Source organism: Gopherus flavomarginatus, chromosome 20, assembly GCF_025201925.1.
Source record: "Gopherus flavomarginatus isolate rGopFla2 chromosome 20, rGopFla2.mat.asm, whole genome shotgun sequence".
NCBI classification, from domain to species: Eukaryota; Metazoa; Chordata; order Testudines; family Testudinidae; genus Gopherus; species Gopherus flavomarginatus.
The window spans coordinates 18,008,567-18,032,304 of NC_066636.1; the positions used below are offsets into that span (position 1 = coordinate 18,008,567).

Below are 23,738 nucleotides of genomic sequence, written 5' to 3' on the forward strand. Positions count from 1 at the left end.
GACTGTCCTCTTTGTTGCTTATGGCCTCAGTTGCTCTAGTAGCACCTGGTCACTCTGCAGTTTGGTTCAATCCATCTCTAGTCCTAGTCTCTCTGATTTTTTTTTTTTTTTTTTTTTTTTTTGGTCTGCAGATTTAATCACTGTTGAATTTATGTGAGAGGTAGCCGACAAAGGCAGATGTGGAGCAGTTGCATAGGGTGCTGTGAGGTGCTTGTGAGTTTAGCTGATTAGAAAATTTCTGGAAACCCAAAATTCTGGACTGAGCTTCAGGTAGCCATGAGGATTACTAAGACTGGTGAATGCAGCTCTGTAGATAACACATAGCCCATGGGCTGCAAGTCATAGGAATAGTCACTCCTTTGCTCCTTTTTTGCAGCAAATTTATATAGCATTGAAGCAGTTTTTATGGTGCTTAGACAATAGCAGGTGTGCATTGTAGCACATATGCATAGTTTGTAGCATTAGCAAGTCTGTTTTTTTTAAACATTTGCCTGCTGCAGAGAGAGGCTGTTAAAAGATTGTTTAAGGAATCCCAACTTTTAAGCATGCAGTATAGATGACATTTTACACTATGAGATACCTTAAAACCCATCCAGGTGCCTTTCACTCTGTTGTTTCTATGGACAAGAATCTTGCACTTATAAACAAGGCTTCAAATGAGACTGAGAAATGAGCATGTTGTTCCAAGAAACTTTTTTCTTTCTTACAAGGATCTGAATGGGATAACCTGTTTCTGCCATGCTGAAGTGTATAAACCTGTTAAATGAGACAAATACTGTTGCATATGAATTAAAGATGAACCTACTTTTTACTGATAAGTGTAATGGTTTATAAACTTTATATCAAAGAACTCCTTGCTCTGTCGGATATGTCAAGTGATTGCATATGAATTAAAAATACAGATCAACTGTAATAAGCAGAAGTCGATGTATTAAGGGGGAGACTTTCAAAGTCATCTGAAGATTGAGGAGCACAAGTCCCAGTGAAAGTCATAACACCTGAATACTTAGGCATATGTCTTATTGCAAGCTATTCTGTAGGTAGCTAATTGCAGAGTATTGTAGATTCAAATGCTAGTTGATGTGATATACTAAACCATTACGTTAGTCAGCGTGAAGGTTATAGATTGTCCAGTATTCTGATATATTTCTCTGTTATAAGAAAATGTTTCCGGATGAGGTGGTCCTATTGTGACCTGGACTGGATCGCTGTTAGTCAAATTGCTTTGCAATGCAACTTCCTAATTTGCTTCACACAAACATTATGCATGAGGAGGCTTCTGGAGAAATATTCCATAACACTGATGATATATTTCTGCAAAATTGCTTTCACCATTGTAAAACTCTGACCGCCGTTGACCTTAAATCATATTAAAGCTTGAACTGTTTTGAAAGCACATCTCTGTATTATAGTTAACTGCCACCATTTTTGTCTTGTTTTATAATTGGCTTCTCAAATATTTACTTAATCATGTTTATGTAAACATCTGCTGGAGTATAAATTCCAAACAAATACATGTGTTGACATTATTAAATATTTGATGCAGTGGTAGGGAAACCATAGCTTAAGGTTGTATCAGAGAATTGGGTTTAACAGGAGAAAAGAATGGAAATGTGTTAAATGCTTAACACCAGGAAAAAACAAAACTTACAAAATAGCATAGTTAAAATTTGTGTGAGGAACACACTCAGATACTTTGGAAAGAGATGGCTTTTGAAATTGAATGGTTTATTTCAGAACCCTTTGTAAAGAATATACATGGAAATTCTATATTGTACTTAGGCGTAAATTGCAGTATATCTGTAGTTACAGAGCTTTGTATAACTTCCTGTTTTGGAATTTGAGTAAATATTTTATTTCACAACTGACTTGCACTGTGCCAATCTGAGAGCATCTTATTAACCATATCATAGCTTTTGATATCCAAAAACTTACATGTCTACGTGGCAGCGGGTTTGTCAAATTCCAGCAGCCCTATTTACACACATCAGTCTTGGGTTTCTGAGCTGGAGCCATAAAATTATAGAAATGGCAGGCTGGAAGGGACCTTGAGAGATCATCTAGTCCAGTCCCCTGCGCAGGACCAAGAATACCGAGCCATCTCTGACATGTGTTTTCAGGAGACGTGTTAAAAGTTCTACTTTTAAGAAAAGAAACAGAAAACCATACCCTAAGAGTGAATTCTACTCTTAACTTATTTCCCTGTGTGTGTGTCTTTAAGGCTGCATGGTAACCTATGAAGGCTTGGGTGTTTTGTGGAAGCAGAATAGTAAGTGGTAAGAGTTAAGTTTTATACTGGGATAGGCAGTGAAACAGAAGTGTTGTTGTTGACTTTGTTTTTCCTAGTGCATGAGGAAAATATTGAAGGAGAGCTGAGCAACCTTAACTGTGCAAATTGATTTAAGTGCCCATCTGTTCTGGATGTTTGAAAGGATTGATCTGTGTCTAGCCCCAGTTGTCCGATCTAATAGATAACTACTCACTCCCCATCAGCAATCAACAAGGGGCTGTTTGTGTGATCTCCTAGCCACCTCTCCCTAAACTCCAGAGAAAAGGGGCTTTGCAGCATACCCAGTTTGTTATGAGTAGACCCAACTGCTGGATCCCACATGCTTCTAAGCCCCCTGGGTCTGGGTAGTGTCATCTGGTCACTGTTCTGAGCTCTGGGTCTCTTCGGCGCACTCCCATGAGCAAATCATGCATCTACATCTAGTGATGAGCTGCCAAAATCTTAACAACTGGTTCCCTATAAAAAGTTCTGATTTAATGGGGGGGGGGAAGCGGGAGAGGGGCCGGGGCGGGGGGAGACATACCTGTGGGGCCGGGGGCCCTTGCAGGTCCTGGGGCAAATTGACCCACTTGCCACCCCCCGGCAACCCTAGAGCTTGCAGCCCCCTCCTCTTACCTTGCGGGCAGCTCAAAGCAGCAGGATGACTCAGGAGCTCAGCTCAGCTGAGCTGCCCAGCTGGTGCCGGCGGCTGGACCCGCTGCAACTGGGGAGAAGTGGGGGAAGGGCTGGGGAAGCCTCTGCCTCCCCAGCTGGGAATCTTGGGAGCAACAGGATGGTCCAGCCCGCGGATAGGAGTTCTTTGCCCACTCCCTGCCCCTTTAACAAACGGTTCTCCACGGAGGTCTAATTTTAGCAACTGGTTTTTGGGTACTGGCTCCAGCTCACCACTGTCTACATCCCTTTCCTGGGTTTGGAGGATCCTGACGAAGCAAGATGGTGTTGTCAGTTTGGCACAGATGTTCTCCCAGCCTCTCTCAGAGGCCTTCAGAGAGTGCCTCAGCTGCAACCAGCGCCTTTTTAAACTGAGTATCAGAGGGGTAGCTGTTAGTTTGGATCTGTAAAAAGCAACAGAGAGTCCTGTGGTACCTTTAAGACTAACAGATCTATTGGAGCCTAAGCTTTCGTGCGTCTGACGAAGCGGGTATTCACCCATGAAAGCTTATGCTCCAATGCATCTGTTAGTCTTAAAAGTTCCACCGGACTCTTTGTTGCTTTTTAAACTGAGTGCCCTGACTATACTGATCACAGCTATGGGATAGCAGAAGTCTCTCCGGTGGCCAGGTCCCAAACCTACTTCATAGATTAAAGCCAATTCCTTTATGTACCACTTGGAAATAATAGCACGTGGAGCCCTGTTGGAATGAAGTATAGCTTCAATGGACAAATGCATTCTGCACCATCTTCAATTTCTTTGTGTTCTCAACTTCCATGCAGAGTGCAGTGAGGTTAGCTAGCCTCAAAGAATAAAGGAAGGGATAAATGTGTCACCACTGTTGTCTTTCCCGTCGGAGGGAAGGTTCTAATGCAGAGCAGTTACTTTCATACTTTCAGTAGCAGCCTTGGAACTATGGCAACCCCTAAATGATCAGCCAGTATCACATATGGTCAGGGGCAGTCTTTCTGGCCTGGGGACTAATATAATCATTGCCAGGTCCTCTGACTGCTTTCTAACCCCACCAATGCTTCCTCAGGTCTATTGGGGGGCTTGGATGAGGTGCTTTCCAATCTCCTTTTCACTTCGTCTTCCCCTTTTTAATCCTAACTATTTTACTGCCTCAACTGTAGTCAGTCAGAGAGCTAAATAGACAGGGCTTGCCCTTGTGTCTATGCAGACAATCATTTGATTTTTGGAAAAAATGTAAATAACTGGGTCAAATGTTTGATGTGGATACAAAAAACATCTTAAAACCTAACCATGGAGCAACATCAACCATTTTTAATTAAAATCTTGCATCTTTCTTGCAGGACAGTGTGAAAGTGCTACGGCTGACATTGCAGAATGACCTTCCAGGCGAGCGACGTGATCAGGTGAAACAAAAGGTGTGTTCCAGGCATGAACATGCTGCTGTATGTAGGAATCACTGCTACCTTTGTGTGCCATGTTTTGAATTTTACCAGCGGACTCCACGCTAAGGGCTGTTAAAAACCAGTGATCTTAAAATGAGTGGAAATTTCTTGTGTTCTGGCTTGTGTGTAGAAGCTATTGTTCACAATAACTTTTTGGAGGGGGAAGAACTTTGTAAGGGATCATAGTCAATCTATGCTATGCTAGAGAGAACTCGATTTCCTGAGCTCATTGCAAATTGCTTAAAGGAGCATCCTTTAATTACTGTAGCTTCTAAGGGTCCCATTGTGCAGGGGCTTTATAAACCCAAGACTAAAAAAACGATGCCTGTCCCACAGGGTCCAGACTGCATTTTACACAGCATTCCTCTAATAAAGTGATTGATGCTGATCCGACTAGAAAGCTGGCTCTGCTAGGTCCAGACAAGCTATGCAAACAAATCATCTCAATATCTAAATGTCCTACTACGTTGTCTCTTGCAGCCTGTTGGAAGGGCCTTTGCTATGGTGGCCAACAGATCAAGTAATGGCCATTCACTGGCTTCAGAATGCATCAAATCCAGTGACGGTCACGAGGAGATTATCAAGGTTAGTGTTAACCATGGTTCCCAGCTGATCTGAATAATTAATTTGCCCAATTAATTTAGAGGTGCCCAATATGCATTGAGACTAAATTAATCTTGTTTAATTTTAGGTGTAAACTAAATGTTTAGATTTTGGCTGTGCAAACAAGAAATCTCGGCAAGCATGGTTCGTGGTATCCTTACTTGGGTAGGAGAGCCTGTGGCAATGCTTGCAGAGTGAGATTTGTTTCTGGAGAAACCATTTTGAAATGTGGAAACCTTGCATAGTTTCAGTAAATTAACTTCAGCAGAGTTGCTGAGTAACTTTCCCAGGCTTAATGGAATGAACTTGATTAAACTGGAACTCTTAAAACTCAAAACAAAAAGGAATGTTTAGTCTTCACACGCTGGGAATCCTAAGGGAGAGCTTAGAGAAATAAACAAATGCGTTAAAATCATCCAAATGTAAAAGCTGGGAAGTGAATAAAAGTTAGAAAGAGGAGGAAAAACTAATGACAGTAGTCATCCGTAACTGCTTCTACTGAAATGATCATGCTAGAGGCTGAAGTTTTCAAAGCCAGTTAAATTTAATGAGAATTGGGTGTCCAAATCCCAGCTACAATGTCCTGATGAGGGAAGGAATAGAGGTAGAAAAAGAGCCTGGAAGATCTTAGAGGGTTTTGAGAGCTCATTTTCCATATTGTACCTGACTCTGTGACTGTAACTATTCTCGTTTGTATCTTCTGTAACTGAACAGCTATTTCATTGGGGTATTTCTTTCTGACTCAGGTTTACTTAAAAGCAAGGGCTGAGGACAAGGTGAAGCATGAACAGAACGTCAGTCAGCTGAAAAGCGAAGTTCATTACATTCAAGAGGTAGCCTTTTGATTTCAGAATTCATGTACAATATGTTGCTGACTTAACCCAACCTAAGTCTGAATTCTCACAGCTTCCTATTGGAGGCTTATCTCAAAGCTTTGGTGCCCTCAACTTCCCGTGGCAATGTTTGAAAAATCTGTGTCATGGCAGAGGTGTTCTCTTCACATATAGGAATCTGCCCGTACCCCCGCCGCCCCATGCCTGAGCAGAAACCTGTGTAGCTGTTTTTCCAAAGACTAAGGCCGTGTCTACGCTAGAACTTACGTCGGCAAAACTTTTGTCACCCAGGAGTGTGGAAAAAAAACACACTCCTGAGTGACATAAGTTTTGCCAGCATAAGAGCTTGTGTGCACAGGGCTCTGTTGGTGGGAGACACTCTCCTGCCAACATAGCTACCATGGCTCGTTGAGCTGGTTTTATTATGTTGACAGAGAGCTCTCTCCTGTCGGCATAACGTGGCTACACAGGCGCTCTTACACAGCTGAATCTGTACAGCTGTGCACTGTAACTTTGTAAGTGTAGACGTGGCCTGACACTGTCACAGTGCAGAGGCATTTTGCAGTGCTGCATTGGGTAAAGTGCAAGTCAGCTGTGTGAGAACTGCATGGCTTTTGGCCAGGCTCTCCCCAGCCACACCCGGGCATGGCACCCAGAGCTGCCTCTTAGAAGGCAGTTTTGTAGGCAAGGCTCCACCTGCCTAAGAAAATCTGATGTCTGACTCTTCAAGGGTTAACGTTTCCCTGTCTAGCTGGCAGCAGTGATGGGACTGGACCTTTGTGGGGCTGGGGATGGGAGATAGCTGGTTGCGATTTAAACCTTTTCCATATTTTGCAATAGTGGGGTCTAGGCTGGTCTGTCTCCGGCTTGGCTTTTAAATAAACGTAAATGTCTCCATTGCGGGGGCTTCTTGCACCTTCCTCTGTGGGAGGTGGGATACTGGGTTAGATAGCCTAACATCTGAGTGAATAAGACAGTTCCTATGCCTCCATTCTGTATTAGCCTTCTGAATCTTGGCCTCCAGCTTCTGAGACAAAATGCATTTCCCCTAAAGAAAATAAAAATAGTTTATTCTGTCTCTTCACTGTGGTAATTGCACCACAGACCTGGTCGGACTGCTTGAAAACTAACTGCTAAAGCCTCTGCGCTTTTCAGTCTCTTCTGTTAGAGCAGTGGGCCCAAATTGTGGGGTGCGCCACTCTAGGAGGGAATGGAGGCATGGCAGAGCCTAGGCCAGCCCCCATGGAGGTGCAAGGAGGAAGCACTGCCCCTAGCTTGGCTCCTCCCCCAGCTCCATTCACAGCCATGCCCCCACTCTCAGCTGTTGCTCCCCTGTTGGCTTGTGTGTGGACACATTCCATTGCTAGTAAGGTAATTACTGTTAGAGCCATTGAAATTTATCTAAGCCACCAAGATGCTTTTAATCTTTGTATTCGTGTGCGAAGTCTCTGGGATTTCAATTTTATTAACCACTGTTCACTTATTACAATGAATTCTCATTGGATGTGTGTTGGTCAGGGTGTCCCTCACTTCCAGTTGGATGTATACTTGGTATAAGTCACAGATTTCAAGTAAGTCATGTTCATGGTGTGACTTCGGCCTTATTCAACACGCATGTTGTAGTGCTTTAACTCTTACCTGTATGGGAAAGGGAATAAGCTATACCAGTAGAATGAGGAAGGATGTCAAGGTATTTGCCTAGGATGTGGGAGCACCTGCATTTAATTCCCTGCTCTTTCATAGACTTCCTGTGTGACCTTAAAGTCACTTTGCCAATCTGTGCCTCAGTTCCCCCATCTGTTAAACGGGCTGATAATGCTGCCCTGCCTCATAGGGGAGTTGAAGATAAATACATTAAAAGACTGAAGTGCTTTGAGATCTGCTGATGAAAACTGCTATAGGAGAAATAAGCATAGAACTGTGTTTGCACTAGGAGTTGTACTGGTATAACTATATCAATAAATAAATGCACCCCTAACAGACATCATTATTGTACCCATACAAAAACTGTGTAGAAGAGGCCTCTTACTGAATTACCTCAAAACAGTTGAAGCAGCTTTTGTGCTTTATAAGCACCTTGGATCAGTGACTGGTGTCACTGAGAGAGAACGTGCCACGTAGCATAGTCATACCTGCTGTATGATCTTGGCTCTCCTGTGTCCGATTTCTCCTCTAAAATGAGTCAATACTTACCTCAGAGGGGGCTGAGAGCTTTAAAGCTAGAGAAATGCTTGATGATCCTTGTATGAAAGGTGCTTATAGATGCAGCAAGTACATGCTGAAATATCAGCATTTCAGCCTTGGTGTCACTATTGCTGGAGGAGTGACCTTGTAAAAATTACCGGATTCATTTTCTCTAGTGACTAATTCTGTATCGCAGGTGCAAGTCAAGACTGTACTTGTCAATAAACTCCCATGTGGCTTCAGCCATATGGGATCAGATGCGTGGAATAACAAGGATCTGTTAGTTACTTGTATTTGTTGTAGTTTTTAATGTACTCTTGCAGACAAAATTAAACAATAATGAAAAATCAGCATACGTATTGGGACATATCCTTGCTAGCATAAAGGACAGAATAGTAAGACACTTGTTGTTAGTGCTGCTTGCTGGTGAATATCTAGTAAAATCAGGGACTTCTGTGGCACAAGACAAAGACCTCTGCTTGCTTGTCTGGCCTCAAACACTAGCACGTAATGTCTTTACCCCCTGTTTTTGGGACCTACTACATGTGCATTTGATGTATATTGAAAAGAATAATTGACGCTGTTGTCCATACAGACGAAGCTAAATTGACTTGCATTTACCAGGCTAGAAGTTCTTTGAAGAAGCTGCGGGAAGATATAAGTAGTAAACTTGAGAGCAGACAAGGAGCTAAGACTAATCTGCAATGTACAAAGGTAACAGGAACATTTCTTCAGTCAACTTGCAGTGGCACTTCCTTTCCTGAGGAAACGTGCCATATTTGGATAAAAATAACAGCAAAATGTGGCCTAGAAATAAAAATCCCCCTGGGTGATTAAAAGCCTGTTTGGAGACCTTCTTTGGAGGAAGAACTGAGAAATGTGCAGAAGCGAACGAGAGAGATTCAGCAAGCTAAATGCATTGGCTGTTCAAATGCACTAGTGCACTTTCTTTCTTTGTAAACCTATTACAAAAAATATGTTCCCCCTTTTTTTAAAGCTGTTACAGCAATTCAAAGAGATAAAGCTGATGGAAGTGTTCTGTCTGTAACATCTAAGCCTAGTTTTATGAGGGAGGATCACAGTTTTTGATTATTTTTTTTAAAAATAGGTCATGTTCGAAAAACAGAATGGAATCTGCAAACCATCAGGGTATTGCCATAGGAGCTCCTTGGAGGATCAGGTATGTAACCAAAAAAGGGGAACTATATTTTGAGCAGTTGGATGTTTTCTTTTTAAATCTTCACTTCAGAGGTAACTTCAAACCTATAACTGCTCTAAGATCTACCTTGCATTCCAAAGCTCACAGGTACTGTTTTAACCAAACCCAGATACAGCCAGAAGTCAGGTCTGATTTTCAAATGCATTTAAACCAGCTCACCTTCTTTTAAATCTCTGCAAGCACAAGGCTCCTTTTCACAGGAGTCTTTTGGATGCGGGGATAATTAAGGAGTCCATCTTACCTGAAGTTTGCTCAATTTTCTGCAAACTGCACAGCCAGAAGTCAGGTCTGATTTTCAAATGCATTTAAACCAGCTCACCTTCTTTTAAATCTCTGCAAGCACAAGGCTCCTTTTCACAGGAGTCTTTTGGATGCGGGGATAATTAAGGAGTCCATCTTATCTGAAGTTTGCTCAATTTTCTGCAAACTGCACTATCTACAGCTATCTCATCCTATCTCTACAGTAATGGCATTCCATACTGCAGAGTGGCATAATACAATGCTGTAGCCCTTTTGCCAATAGTTTAAAAGCCATAACTGAGGGGGGCATGATTCAGTAATCAGTCAGTGTTTAAGGTGTCATGACTTGATTCAGTTGATGGTTTTGGGATGCCTAAGGGTGATGCATGACAGCATCCTGGAGACACCATGAGAGGGGCTGAAAGGAGACTTAAGAAAGTCACATGAATTTTTTATTTTATGGGCCCTAAGACACCCGACTCGGTGTGGAATTTGAGAGCTTGTTCTCTTACTTGCCTAAATCAAACTTTGCCACAGCTTCTGTGGCCTTTTTTTTGTAGTGAATATTGTAACCTATTGGTCAAAAGCATTGGCTCTTCCACATTCAAAAAAAATAAAGAATGTGTGTCCTGATAGTGTCCAACTTGAGACAAATAAAGCTTTCATGCTGTATTTACAGGAGGATGATTATTCAGGAGAAGACACAGAAAAAATTCGTGAGACAGCAAAGAGATTGTTCACGAAACTGCAGGAGGCTGAGAAGCGGCATCAGTCAGACAAGACAGCTTTTGAGGTGAATACACAGCAATGTTTAGCTGCTGAAAGAGCTTGATGTTTGTCTGAATGAGGGGCCAGCTTCAAGTGCATCCTACTAAGTACCTTTCAAAGCTCTCTGAAACTGACCAGCCCCCTCCTTCTGGAGCTGATACAAGCTGTGTTGGAAAGCAGGATGGGAGGGTGTGATATGTATTAGAGGTTATAAATCATGAATCCTTCAACTATCAATTCCCATTTTTTCCCCCAGACAATCTGAGCTGCACTGCCCCTTTCCTGCTAGCAACATCCAAACTTGTTTGGGGTTTGTACAGCACCTTGTGCAATGAGGCCATGATCCATGACTGGGGCTCCTGGCTGAAAGCACAATACAAAGAATACATAATAGTTGAAACCAGTTTGGGGTTGTGCTGGCCTGAATGGGACACACTTCTGAAGAGCTGCTGTTCAGACGGTTTTGAAACCCAGAGAGTAAATAGACTTGAGTGGCTTTTAATGACTGATTAAAACAAAATTCTGGCTAGTTCACACCAGCCAGCACAGCCAGCCTCTTCCCCACGCGAGGTCGAAAGGTCAAGTTGAGCACAGGGTTGCCAGTAAAGTCTTAACTAAATATGTACAATCTGTAAACTGTAAATAAGCACATTGCATTGAAATTTTCACAAACTGGTCTTGATTTATACAACGACTGTTTCCAGGTAATGTTAATTAAACAAGAGGTAAAATCATAATGACTTTAGTGGGTGATGGCAAAGTGCTTGCTAAGACAAGTGGCATTTTGGCCATTTTCCTTAGTCTCCTCCAATTTCTATTTATCCTGTTAATTATGTATAGGACAGCCTAGTGCTCATGACAAGCATATGAGTATCTTGCATACGGCAGTGAATTACCTGGATCGCTCAGGTGGTGAAGTATCAGATTCTTAATGTGAGGGTCCAGGTTTCAAGTCCTTGTTCAGGTGGTAGGATGTTTGTTATGCAAGAGATCAGACTGGATGATCACACTAATCCCTTCTGGCCTTGGAACAAACTGAATGAGGGAAGTATTATCTCCATTTTATAGATGGGGAAAGTGAGGTACAGAGATGAAGTGCCTTGAACAGAGTCTCACAGGGAATCTGAAGCAGAGCCAAGCATTGAACCCAGCCAGATCTGCTGAATTGTCCAGTGCCTTCTCCACAACACGGTCCTTCTTCTTACAGAGAGGTTTTTAGCTTGTTACATCAAGATCACAAGATGTCTTGGTGGTGAAGGGATGTGGCACAAACTGGGCAGCTGGGACTCAGCCATGTTTTCACATCAAGTAACTTATCAAGTGGAAACATGTGGGCGGGTTTCTGAAGTGGCAGCTGAGTTCATTCTCACTCAGCTGTGACTGTATTCACATGCTGCTTTAGGGATATAGGCAGGTTTTGCAGTGAAAGTAACTTAAAGTGACAGCTCCTGTGTGCTAGGGGGTGTGGATACAGCAGGATCTCCTGGTTTGCTCCTTTTCCCAGCACTGGGGATTAATGGTTCCCTTTTGTTTAGGAAAAAACTATGTGGCTTTGTCATGTTGGCATATACATCTGTGGAGACTTCATTAAATGTAATGAGCTCTTGGGGCTGAGGGGAGTCCCTGTTCGGGGATACTTCAGGTTTTAGTTCCATTGTGCCATTGGTTCCAGGCGCCATGAAAAGAAATGGAGCTTGAGTGAATTGTTATCTAAGAGAAATCCCTTTAGCCCTAAAATGGCTGGGAAAGGAAATCCTATTACCCCATATTTGTGCTCCTAGAGGGAGGCCCCGCAGAGATCTGCTTGTTCCCGTCCTCTCCAAACCAGGGGTTTGTGTTTGGGTGATTAAGAGCTAAAGGAGCTAACTTGTGGGGAAGCACAGGTAGAGTACCTAGGTCGATCTAAATTTAAAGTGCAGACTCAGGCTCTGCTGCTGCCTGGAGAGAGTTAGGGATGGTGGGAGTTGCAGAAATGTATTGAGTTTGTGGCAGTCCTGACACATACCCCAGGGATTGGAAATCTGCATGATTCCTGAGATCTGCTATGCTAGTTATCTGAAAAGTAATTTTCCTGTTTAAATGGACATTGTGTAGATGCTAATCAGTTGGTTTGGCAGCTGCATCCACTTCAGTTATACCTTCTGGACAAGCCTGGTAGGTTGGTGGATGTGGAGAAGGGAGAGTCCTTCTCTACAGAACAACAGAAGCATCTGATGATCAGCCCACAAGTCTAGGAGCCAGGACTCCTGACTTCTGGTGCCAGTTCTGTGGCTGACCCTGGGCTAGGGGATGTCATGCAAGCTGAGGTCTGGTCTACACTGGGATCTTACGTTGGCATAACTACGTCTTTGAGGGTGTGAAAAATTGACATCCCTGAGTGATGTAGTTAAGCCAACCAATGTAGACAGCGATAGGTTGACAGAAGAACTCTACTGTTGCCCTGGCTGCCACCTCTCCGGGAGGTGGATTGTCTGTGCTGACTGAAGAACCGCTCCGGTCGGTGTAGATAGTGTCTGCACAGAAGCCTTACTGCAGTGCAGCTGTGCTGTTGTAATGGTTCAGTTGTAGACATCCCCTGAGTGTTCATCTGAAACGAGATGGAAAACTTCCGTAACTCGCATGCCTGAATGATGAGAAGTTTTCTGGCATTTGTGATGGACCTTTTGTCTCCATTGCCATAGGATTTATGCATCAGTTAGTCTGAAGACAAAGCTTTGTAGAGGTTCCTTCTCTCCACACTTCGGGTCATTTGGCTTCCTTCAGCAAAATACACCTGCCAAGACTAAAAATTCCATCCATCCTGTCTTTAAAATGCAGTCACGGAGAGGGGCCTTCTCATTGGCTTTATTGACTGTGTGAGGATCAGAAACATCTTTCTTTTGTGTCCTGTGTTACAGATGACAACCTCTCAATACCAGAAAGAAATAGAGCGAACCAGTGCAGCTCTGAAGAAGGCAGAGGAGGGCATGACAGAGAAGGAAGTGAAGCTGGAGGAGGTTCAGAGGCTCATGTCAGGGATGGAGAAGGTACTGCTTAGAGATCAACATGGGGCCTGCTTGATGGTCTAGTGGCTGGGCCGCTCTGTCAGGTGCTCGCTGCGAAGGGTGACGGGTTTAGTGCTTGCAACATGTAAGGTGCTGGGCACTGATCAGCTCCAGAGCAACACTGGTGTAGCACAAGTGCCTCCTCTACAGCAGAAAGCTGGCCTGCTGTCTGCCAGGTAGCCATTTGTTGATGGCTTCTGGGTAACAAGTTCCAGCTGGAACCTGTATTGGCATCCTCAGCAGAGGGGCTAAGGTGTGAACAAGCCATGGAGACTGAGCGCCCCTATTGGGGGCTCCGTCTAGGGCGGGGGTGAGGCACAGTGGTAGAGTGCAGTGTGGGGGAGATTTGCACTGCTGCTGCCCCATCCTATAAGGAAATGGAGATTTTTCTTCTCCTTTCTCCTTTCACAAGTATTAAATTTGAGATACCAGCTACAGGATCAGCATTTCTGCTGACAACCAAGGCTGACTCCTAGGACTGTCCAGCACTACAGATTCACATAGCCCGATGCTTTGCCTCTACCCTGAAATAGAGGCCAGAGCATCTGTTGTAACTTGTCCTCTGATCTGTTGCAGGAACATCAGAGTTTGTTGTTGAAGATGAAAGAAGGTGAAGCAGAGCTGGAGAAACTGAGAAGCCTGCAAAATGACAAACTCGCCGAACAGGATAGGTGAGGCTCAGCCTTGGGCAGGGATGCCGAGACTCCTCCTAGGCAGTGGCCAATTCGGCAGTGAGCCGAGGAGGCTGTCAGCTCGCTGGGGCATGACTTCGTGTTCTTGTGAAGGGTGGGTGTAGTTGTTTGCCGAATATCAGGGTTTTCTCAAGATGACTAATCTGCCTGGTCCTACTGAAGCCTGCAGTGCCCCAAAAACCTTCCCTAGAATTTTAGTACAGTCCTCGTGTGGCCTTGTTAGAAAAAGCAGATCTCCCACATCCAAAACCTGACCACGTCACTCCATTCTCAGATAGTTCCACTAGCTTCCTGTTTGCTACAGGATCCAAGTGGAAATGGCCTCTGTTTATTAGAACGCCTTACTCTGGATAAACTGAGATCTTGTCTTTTTCTGCTCGGTTAGTGGTACTGGCCTCTATCTCTCCACTCAATCTTTGCTACCGTTGGCGCATCTGCTGTCTGCAGCAACTGTCTAGCTCCATGAGTCGTCATCTGAGAAAATCCCATCTCCCTTACTATCTCTGCCTATTACTGCTCCTTTTCTGCCATGTGGCTGGCGTGCATGCATGTGTACAGAAGACACTACGCACAACTGACCGTCCGTGGCAGAACAAACACAGCTCTGGGGAGGTGGCGAGATGTCTATAGTGAAACTGTCTCGTATTCCTCTGCTAATCGGGAGAGGCTAAATGGCTTTCTCTGACTCACTCATATGTCTCCTTCCTAGGTCGGCCAAACTGGAGAAGGAAGTGGCTACCTTGCGGGAGAAGATACACCATCTTGATGACATGCTGAAGAGTCAGCAGCGCAAAGTCCGGCAGATGATTGAGCAGGTGGGTGTACCTTGTTGGGGCTAGGGAACATTAGTGCTGGCAGGCAGTGTCTTTTTTCTCCTCTGTGTTCGGACAGTGCTGAGCACAGTGGGGATCTAGTCCATGATTGGGGTCCTGGGGCTACAGGAATGCAAATAATACAAAAGATGCTGAGTTTGCAGAATCCAAGCTGAGTGGCATAAATCTATTTTTAGTCCCTCTTTAAGGGAAGGCCATGCTTCCTTTTGGTGTGAGGAGGAAACGGGACCAAGGCAGCACAAGGTGTGCTCAGTCTCTCCTGGCTGAGTTAGCATGAGCCGAATGCCACACGAAGCCTGATCGCCTGATAGAGGGAGGAGTTTGAAAATATCACAATGCACTTTCCACCCTGCTGCCCTCCAAAGTGATCGGTCCCCGAGGGACCCAGGTGTGAAAGGTCTGATCTTCTGAAGGAATGGTCGCAGTGATGGCAATCGGACCCTGGGGCCTAGCAAGACTAGTTAACTTGGAAATAAAATAAGTTGCTGTCATTTATACCAGCAGGGAATTTGGCCCATGTCTGCAGTGGGGCCCATCAATGAATCTCTGGCAGTGAAATAGTTAGTTCTAGACTGTCCACAAGTTCTGAGACTCTCTTGCCCAGAGCTTTGAGTTTCTTTTCCCGGATCCAAAGTTACAGAACCTGTAGCTAATGTTAGTTTTTGGTGTGAGCCTCAAAAGGCTCCTCGTTTTTTATGCTTTCCAAATACCTTGTCTAGTGTAGGCAAGTCTGAGCTTTCTTTAGTCACCTTGATTAACTTTTTCCTTTACAGCTTCAGAATTCCAAAACAGTGATTCATGCGAAGGATGTGATTATTCAGGAGCTCAAAGAGAGAGTTGCCTACTTGGAAGCTGAGGTACGTTTGTTACTTTCCTTGGATTGGCTGAGCTGCCTTTCTAGCTGTTGTTTTCTCAAGGTGCCTGTTGGTGCGGGTGATAGAGCCCTGCTTTAGCTGATCAGAGCTTTCCTGTTTAACTGATAGGAGCTATCCCCTCAAACTTTAAAGCCAGTGAAATGTCACGTGGGATTATTTGGCAAGTCACTTTAAAGTTGGGAACAACTAATCGGAATGTATGGAATGAACTTTGCTTTTTCTTGAAAGCACTGAAGGCCCCCCCAGTTGGCTAGCAAAGCCCTAGCATGCAGCATGCCCACTGCACAAGCAAGGACAGGTCATGCTTGAGTTGAAGTCTGTAGGTTTGGATGGTTTCCGCTGAGCCACTTTCTTACGCTATATTGTCTTTTTTAGTGAAGCTGGGTTACTGCAGCATGCACGCAACTCAAATCTAGTCCACCATCTCATAAAGCGTGCTTCCGTAGCAATGGAGCTTTTATTTTGGTGGCATGTTTGTGCCAGATAGTAACAGTGCAAAATGCAAAGCTGCACTTCCCTGATGTTGGAATGCAAATGCATCTCCTTTTTTGGCTAAAATTGAGCATGTGCTGGTAGCTTTTAACCAGTCTCTTCCCTTCATGGTGCCTTGGCATTTCGCTAATCAGCAGAGGGGGATGGGGCAGTGAGTGCATGTCTCCCCTTTCCTGAACCTGATGGCAGAAAACTGAAATGGTGCAACTGCAGCCAGCTGAGTCTATTTGATGTTCACTTCAATCTAAAATCCAAGTTAAATTCAGATTTAATCCCATATGTTCTTGTAGAACTGCCAAGCTAATGAATCCTTGATTGAGGGGGCACAGGGTTATGCGCTCAGCTTTGATCATGAAAGTATCAGAGTGCACTGTAGGCTGCAGTTTGCATGTAGGAGGATGAATTAGAAGAAAGCCCCAAGAAATTCATCTGCCCCTGACTCCTCCTTTGGCCCCTAATTAACATGCAGTTTGTTCAAAGATAGGTTGACCTCAGGTCCTTAGTGCAGGGAATAAAACTTGTCTGTTTATCTAGTGTTGTACCACGTGGCAATGGGTTAATGTAGCACAGGTGTTCCCAAATTATGGTGCACATAACACCAGTGGTACGTGAACTTCATGTTCCACCAGCACTATTCACAACTATTTTTTAGGATGGTGGTAAACTGATAACGCATGGGAATTGCTGACCTAGTGCTCTGTTCGCTGGGTGGTGGCATAATCAACTCCGTGCCACCGCTTTGGCCTTTCTTTCCAGACTGAACTGAAACTCTTGGTCTGGTCTGTGTTTCAGAATCTGGAGATGCACGATCGTATTGAGCACCTGATTGAGAAGCAAACCAACCCTGGCAGTCATAGCACCAGAGCTCGCTCGAAATCTGAGTCCGTGAGCAGGTAAGCAGGGAGCTGCGGTGACCTGTGGAGGAAGACCGTGGCCAGGTTTTAAGGTGTCCAACTCCAAGCTGCTTCTTCTGCAGGGAGGTGTGAGCTAAGCACTGGCTTGGGAGGCAGGAGGTTTGGGTTCTAATCCTGTCACTGCCTCAGTGTTTGCCTTGAACCAAGTCATTTTTTTCACTCTGTGCCTCAATGTTCCCATTTGTAAAATGGGGAGATACCTTTTTTGGGAGTGCTTGTGAAGTTTGACTCACTGTTAAGCACTAAAATCGCTGATGGAAGGCATTGGCAAGGGACAAAGCAATTATATCCCTCTGCCTCGGTTTCCCAGTCTGTAAAGAGGGTACAAGACTTGTCAAACCCAATGAATGGATATTTGGGAGCTGCTCAGAGATTGATGCGGGTGGGATATGTAATAACCCAGATAGATAGATCCTGGGTGGGGTGGGAGGGTGGGATAAAGAGCCCAGATTGATAGACATGCATCATAATTTGAATCATAGCTCCAATGCATCTGGTTGATCCGCGCCTCAGTGCTTTCCTTTCTTTGCTTTGTAGTAAAAGGGTGGTGAAGCCCCTTGGACCCAAGCCTCTCCCTCTCATCAGAGTGCTGGAAACATGAGCTCTCCTGGACATGGCTTCTGAACTGAAGAAACTCACCATTTGCTACTGTTGACTGAACTTTACTGCCACCCCCTGTGCTTGCTGGACAAATGGTGGGCAATGCCTCCAGAGAACTGTAGTGCTTTAAGGGCCAAGCTGTCCCCAGGGGTGACTGGCAGAGCAGCAAGGCGTGCTGAACTGACATTTCCATATTGCTGCCCCCAGGGGCTTCCAGAGTCCAGCAGAAGCAAATTTGTTGAGCATGGTATCTGATGTGTCTGGGGAACATCTAACCCATGTGTGTATATAACAGACAGACCCGCTTGCACTCAGCCCCAGAGTTAGGCTGACTTTCCCTGGTACAGTTTTTTACTGTTTCTTCCTTTGCTTAAGCCTGATATTGCTCTATGAGCAACTTAAGATACTATATGCCTTCTTTATTCCTCAGTGGAATCCTGCTTTTTTTTTAATTGCAACTAACCAAGATGGATATAAATTTTTAATCTTTTTAAGAAAAGATCAGCACCCAAAATCACCTTGAAATCACACAAATTCCCATGTTTCTCTCCCAATCTGCACCAAACCAGTAGACTCCCAACTGATGTCCTCTTAAGGTCTGGCTCCTCCCTCCCTGTGGTCGCTGCGAGTGCTGCTTGTGGCTGTTCATTGGGACGCATCCAACAGGAGGCTTTTCAATAGTCTGTTCCTCACTAGCAGAGATCAAACTTACACAGATCTGTGTAGGTATAAAAGAAGAGGTTGTCCAGTTCCTACTTGTATTTATTTCAGTAAATTATTAGTGTCTTCAGATTCGCTTGGAGACGAGCACTAGCGCTAATGCCATAGTTTTATGTAGCATATTTAGTGCGTGCGTGTTTTTCTGTTTTCAGTGGAAGATACCAACCAGTTTTTCTTCTGGACTTGAAAGTTATTATATAACTTATATGTGATTTGAAAAGAAGCAGCCTTCTTTTTTTCTACATCTCTGGCAGTGGAAAGATGTCCGCATATGACACATGTATCTCTCTATAAACTAGCAAAGAGAGAGGCAGAACCAGTCTTGTAAAAGGTACCTATCGAATAACCTCTTTAGTGCAGAAAACCATAAGCCTTACATAACCGTCCAAATAATCTGTAGTGGATTGAATAAATTATATAAATAGTGCATATGTGCTGGGATGTATGTGGAAATTGTGTTTTTATACATTTAATTATGGGAATTTGGAGTCAGGCTGGATGTAAACATTTGATGTGGGTCACTGATCAGTATCCAGTGGGAACAGTTTTCAGACACTAGTAATACCAGCATCCTGGAAGTGAACGGCTCCATGCCCCTGAGCTATTCCATCCTGTGCTACAGCCTGCGCTGATGCATGTTTTTAAAGGTTTTATACCAATAGCCATGGACTGCATGGTTAGCCTACACCCAGTTCTTCCTAGAGGAGAGCCTCTCAGCCTCATACAGGGACAGAGGAGGAGGAGGCTGATCATTTCAGCAGATCAGGGACACCTGCACCTTTCATTTTAGCTTTGCTTGGGCAGTATGTACTGTTAACTGAAACTACCTTGTAGATGCACTCATCGGTGCAGCTGTTGATACTGTTCTGCTGTTGCTTGTGGAATAAAACGGCCTAAGTACAAAACCATGGAAAGTTTGATCCACCACCTACAGTACCTAGAAAGTATCTAATCTTCTAGCTGCTGAAGGCAGTGGAGCATTTCATTTTGAGGGGTTGGGGGAAACACAACTTCATGGACTCTTATTGTGATAAACTCCTGTGTGGTTTATCAGGATGATGGTGTTTGAATTCTTAATTTCTGTATTAAGTGAGATCATGATTGTCTGACAGAGAATCCGGTAGCCTGTTGCTTTCCTTGGAACTGCTGTGATTTCTACAGCTGTCTGGAGATGCCTCAGGCTAGGGTTATTCACTGACCCATGGATTCAACTTGCAACTCTTGACATCTTCCTCATGTGAGGTTGGGCCGAGTCACGGGACCTCTAACATCTGTTTCCCAGCTGTCAAATGATGATTTTCCTCACCACACCTGTGGGGTAGGAAGTGAGACATCTGTGTTTGTGAGGTGCTCAGAGGCAATGGCAGTGGGGTGAAGGTGAGGTGCTACATATACTGTGCTTTGCCAAACTCAGGGGTTCTCAACTTTGTAACCCCCTGCTGTTTTTAGCACGCCAGCTTGAGCAAAGCTACCACCTGTCTGTCTGCCTATGCTGGGAGTCACGCACCCAACTGCTGTTAGATGTACCCTGAGCGTTGTCTCTAAGCGGAGCTAACCCTACTGCTGTGCTTCTGAAGTGTTTTTCCCGGGGCTACTGTTCCCACCACCCCTCTCCCTGAGAGGTCAGGCAGCTCAGCAGATTCTCTTAAAGGGAGCTGTGGTCACCAAGGGATCTAATTATCTGTGGTTCTTTCTCTGATTATTTAACCTGAGGCAGCAGGAGTCACTAACATGCAACTGGCGTTAGTGGTGGCGGTTGGTTCACACTGATATGTCTCTCTCGAACGCTGACATCTTCACGATGGAGATTTCATTGGCCATCTTCTAAGCCTTCTCACTGTCTCACCTTCCCCCTTGAATGCTCCCAGACCACGCTAAAACTGCTGCCTAAACTCTATCTAGGGGTCTGGTCATCTCATCGCACAGATGCTGCTAGTACTGGGGTGGAGCGTGGCACCTTGGCTTAGGGAGGGAGGTGAGGGATGATACCATCTGCATCAGAAGGTGCTTGGAGAATTAAACTACGAAGACTGGGATGTGGTTGAGACTTTGGGCCTAATTCCCCATCTCCTCTGCACTGTCCAGAGCTCTTTGAAACCTCAGTTTTAGGTCTTTAAAACAAAAAAAATCCCTTGTCCTTTAACCCCTCATTCACCTCCCTTTTGGTGGCTAGAGAAGCTGCTACTATGGAGTAACTAACCTTAAACCATAGAGGGGTGAATACTGCGCCCACCTGCCTGATCCTGCATTGGCATCCCTGAAATCAGGGGCAGGCTGGCTGCACTGGTCCACAGGTCAGGGAGAGCAAGGAAAAGAAGGGAGCAAGTCACGTGGGTCTGAGAACACAACAAAATGACTCAGTCTAGCATTTGTAGCAGGGATTCTCCAGCAACAGCCCTTGCATCATCCCAGATGGGGAATAGGAAGAATGTGATAAGAACTTGATGGGGAGGGCCGGAGATTGGCAAGGGAGACATGCTGCAGAAGGGGTCACTTTCTGTGCTCCTCTCCCTGCCCTGTTTCTCCCCTCTCCCCCCCCACTGTTACAAAGGGGTTCATGGAATGACCCAGAACTAAGAATAAATGGTCTGAATTTCTAGCCCCAATGCCCTGGAGCCAGAGATTTGATTCCTGGTTCAGGGTTGACACGGCCCTTTATTCTCCTGAGGCAGATGCATGGAGTTCTACACTGCTTGCTCTTTCAGCGTGGTTTAGACAAGATCTTAGAGACCCAAGGCCTTGTCTGCTCTGCAGGATGCGGGGGCTTTCTGTAAAAACGGGGCCTTGCTTTAGTATCCTGGCCAAAATGGTTAGCTCCATTTATACAGCTGGGCAGTGTCGGAGACTGAAAGAATGAGCAGGAGCACCCAGAGGTGGATTGAGTAAGTGGGTTTCTTCATGGCAGTACTTGTTCCCCTTGACCCAATTGTCAAGCCCCAAACTAGTCACATCGCACTTTTTGTCTACGTTAAAATGTAAACTTACTATAATATTCCCCCAAACCCTTATTTGAGTGCCCATATAATGAATATTAATAGCTATATACTGAATATAGTTATACCTGCCCCTGTTCACAGCATTAAGCATGTTATACAGACATTTTTACCTTGAAGATACATTTCTTTGCGGTAATTGTAGCCACAAGTTTCCTTAATCAGCAGCTCACAGGGGAGAGAGGAAGGGGGCATGACCCCGAGCTTATTTATGTAGCTGGGAAAGGAAGGGAGGGAGGGGATACCCTTGTGTGAAGAAGTGCTATCCTTCAGACAACCATATTTCTCATGCAGCTGCAACACTTACCTATCCTTAACAAGCAGCAGGGAAGGGAAAAGGGTGGCAACTTTATTAAGCGAAGAGATGGTACCTGCCTGTGCCTTTACTCCCTATTACCATGATAGCGGATCCCTGGTCTTTACTTAACCCTTACATACCCCAACAGGGAGACTGAGGCACGGGGTGATGAGGAGACTCACCCAAGGTGGGACAGTTAGTGGCAGTGCCAAGAATACAACCTAGGAGTCTCAGCTTCCAGTCCCCTTATGCTTAACCGCTAGATCATTTTCTTTCCCTGGACTGTTGTTAGAACCCAGACGTCCTGGCTCCCAGTTCCCTGCTGTAACTACTAGACCCCACTCCCTTCCTGGAGTTGGAATGAGAAGATGCCAAAGCAGGGAATTCTCTGTTTGCTCACATGCAGTGGGGCTGGGCTTTTGGAGCAGGAACATTTTGAGATCTGTCTAATGCTGCATGGCCCATGACCCCTACTAGGTGCACCACATGGTGCAGCCTCGGCAGCTCTCCCCCAGCTGGTGCAGCTGGCGTCATTTGCAAACATTAGTGGGATTCAGCCATATTAGTGCATATGTGTTGACAGTAAATACAGCAGTTGACAACACCCACTTTTCTGTATCCTTGGGTTTCTCTCTGTCTTGTTATTGAACAATGAGAACTTGCTGCGTCTCCTGCTAGAAAAGACGTTCAGAGCTAAACGCTTTGGGCTCAGCTGCCACCGGCTTTTGTTGTGGTGGGATCTATGGTGGGGTAAGAGTGGGGTTCCCTGCCCTGCTTGGTAGCGGGAGCCTATATCAGAGTGAAAGGAATTGACTAGTGTTGCAATGTCACATACTCTCCCCAACCAATGATGTAACAGCATGGCACCTCCACCTTCTGGATGATGGGCATGCCGGAATGGGGTATGCTCCAGTAAATGGAGCCCAAGTAGCAGCAGATATTTTGGAAGTTTTCTCGGCCACCTCATTTCACTGGGGAGGGGGTCTTTCCAAGGGGCTAGCCTAGGAAGATTCTGGTGCCACACCAGCTAGGAAGATCTGTTGCCCCATATGTAGTTTGTAAGCTCTTTGTGGCAGGGATCATCTTTGTTTCTGTTTGTACAGTGCCAAGCGCCATGGGGTCCTGGTCCACGACTGGGGCTTCAAGGGGCTACTGCAATACACATAATATTCATGGGCTGTGATGGAACTTCTGGGAGCTGGACCATGGTGTAACAGCCTTCTGACACAACACGGTGTAGAGTGAAGGCTGGATGTGGGGGCATGATGATATTTCAAAAAGCAATGGCAGTGCAGTATGGTGGGGGCAATGTCACACCACGATGTGTTGTCAGCCTCCCCATGTGAGACCATGGCACTTCATCACAGTAGCCATGATGACATAATGTGTTGCCACAAGCTGGGATTCATGTGATGTGATGGTGGTTTTTTGATGTGATGGGATGTTATGAACTTGATGGGATTCTAATGCAATGGGTTGTCATGAGAGTAAATGTGATGACATCATGGTGCAATAATATCTCAGCGTGGCTTGGTGAGATGTCTCATGTCTCACAGTTGCTATGGCAATGAGTGACAGCAGCCATCTGTGGTGAGAGGTTGGGGTCAGAGATCACTCCCACCCCAGAGAGGGCTCAGGTCAGGGCTCACAGGTCCCATACAGTCACCAAAACTACAACCTCCAGCACTCACCTTTCTGCTCCTAATTAACTACATCTCCCATGAGGCAGTCCAGGGCTTGTGGAACTACAATTCCCATGAGCCTCTGCATCTGTGACATGACTGAACTACTTTTCCCATGAGGCTTGGGGGTTAAGGCGGCCCCAGACTCCATTTCCCAGGGTGCCATGCTCCCCAGACATCCCCAGACTCCATTTCCCATAGTGCTGTGTGTCCCCAGGCTCGCCAGACTACATTTTCTTTGAGGCCGTGTGCCCCTCAGTTCCCCAGAATAAATATCCCATAGGGCACCCTTCAGGATCACCGGCCTACATTTCCCACAAGGCCTATCAGGCTCCATTGACTACATTTCTCCTGGTCCTGTGAATCCCCTCAGTATTCCTGGACTGCATTT

General features: G+C 45.1%; 1 protein-coding gene across 4 annotated transcripts in view; it reads left to right on the top strand.

The window, feature by feature from the left end:
- Positions 1-19,282, top strand: part of TUFT1 (tuftelin 1) — a 28,764-nt gene extending 9,482 nt beyond the window's left edge. For 3 of the 4 annotated variants that reach the window (XM_050929892.1, XM_050929894.1, XM_050929895.1), the window contains 12 exons: positions 4,256-4,330; positions 4,838-4,942; positions 5,707-5,793; positions 8,602-8,691; positions 9,086-9,157; positions 10,116-10,229; positions 13,102-13,230; positions 13,825-13,919; positions 14,650-14,755; positions 15,547-15,630; positions 16,933-17,033; positions 17,592-19,282. In XM_050929892.1, the coding sequence (XP_050785849.1) occupies positions 4,256-4,330; positions 4,838-4,942; positions 5,707-5,793; positions 8,602-8,691; positions 9,086-9,157; positions 10,116-10,229; positions 13,102-13,230; positions 13,825-13,919; positions 14,650-14,755; positions 15,547-15,630; positions 16,933-17,033; positions 17,592-17,655 (1,122 nt within the window). In that variant the 3' untranslated portion in view covers positions 17,656-19,282. The remainder of the gene's footprint in view (positions 1-4,255; positions 4,331-4,837; positions 4,943-5,706; positions 5,794-8,601; positions 8,692-9,085; positions 9,158-10,115; positions 10,230-13,101; positions 13,231-13,824; positions 13,920-14,649; positions 14,756-15,546; positions 15,631-16,932; positions 17,034-17,591) is intronic. The other variant, XM_050929893.1, reaches the window with a different exon arrangement.
- The last annotated feature ends 4,456 nt before the right edge of the window (positions 19,283-23,738 follow it).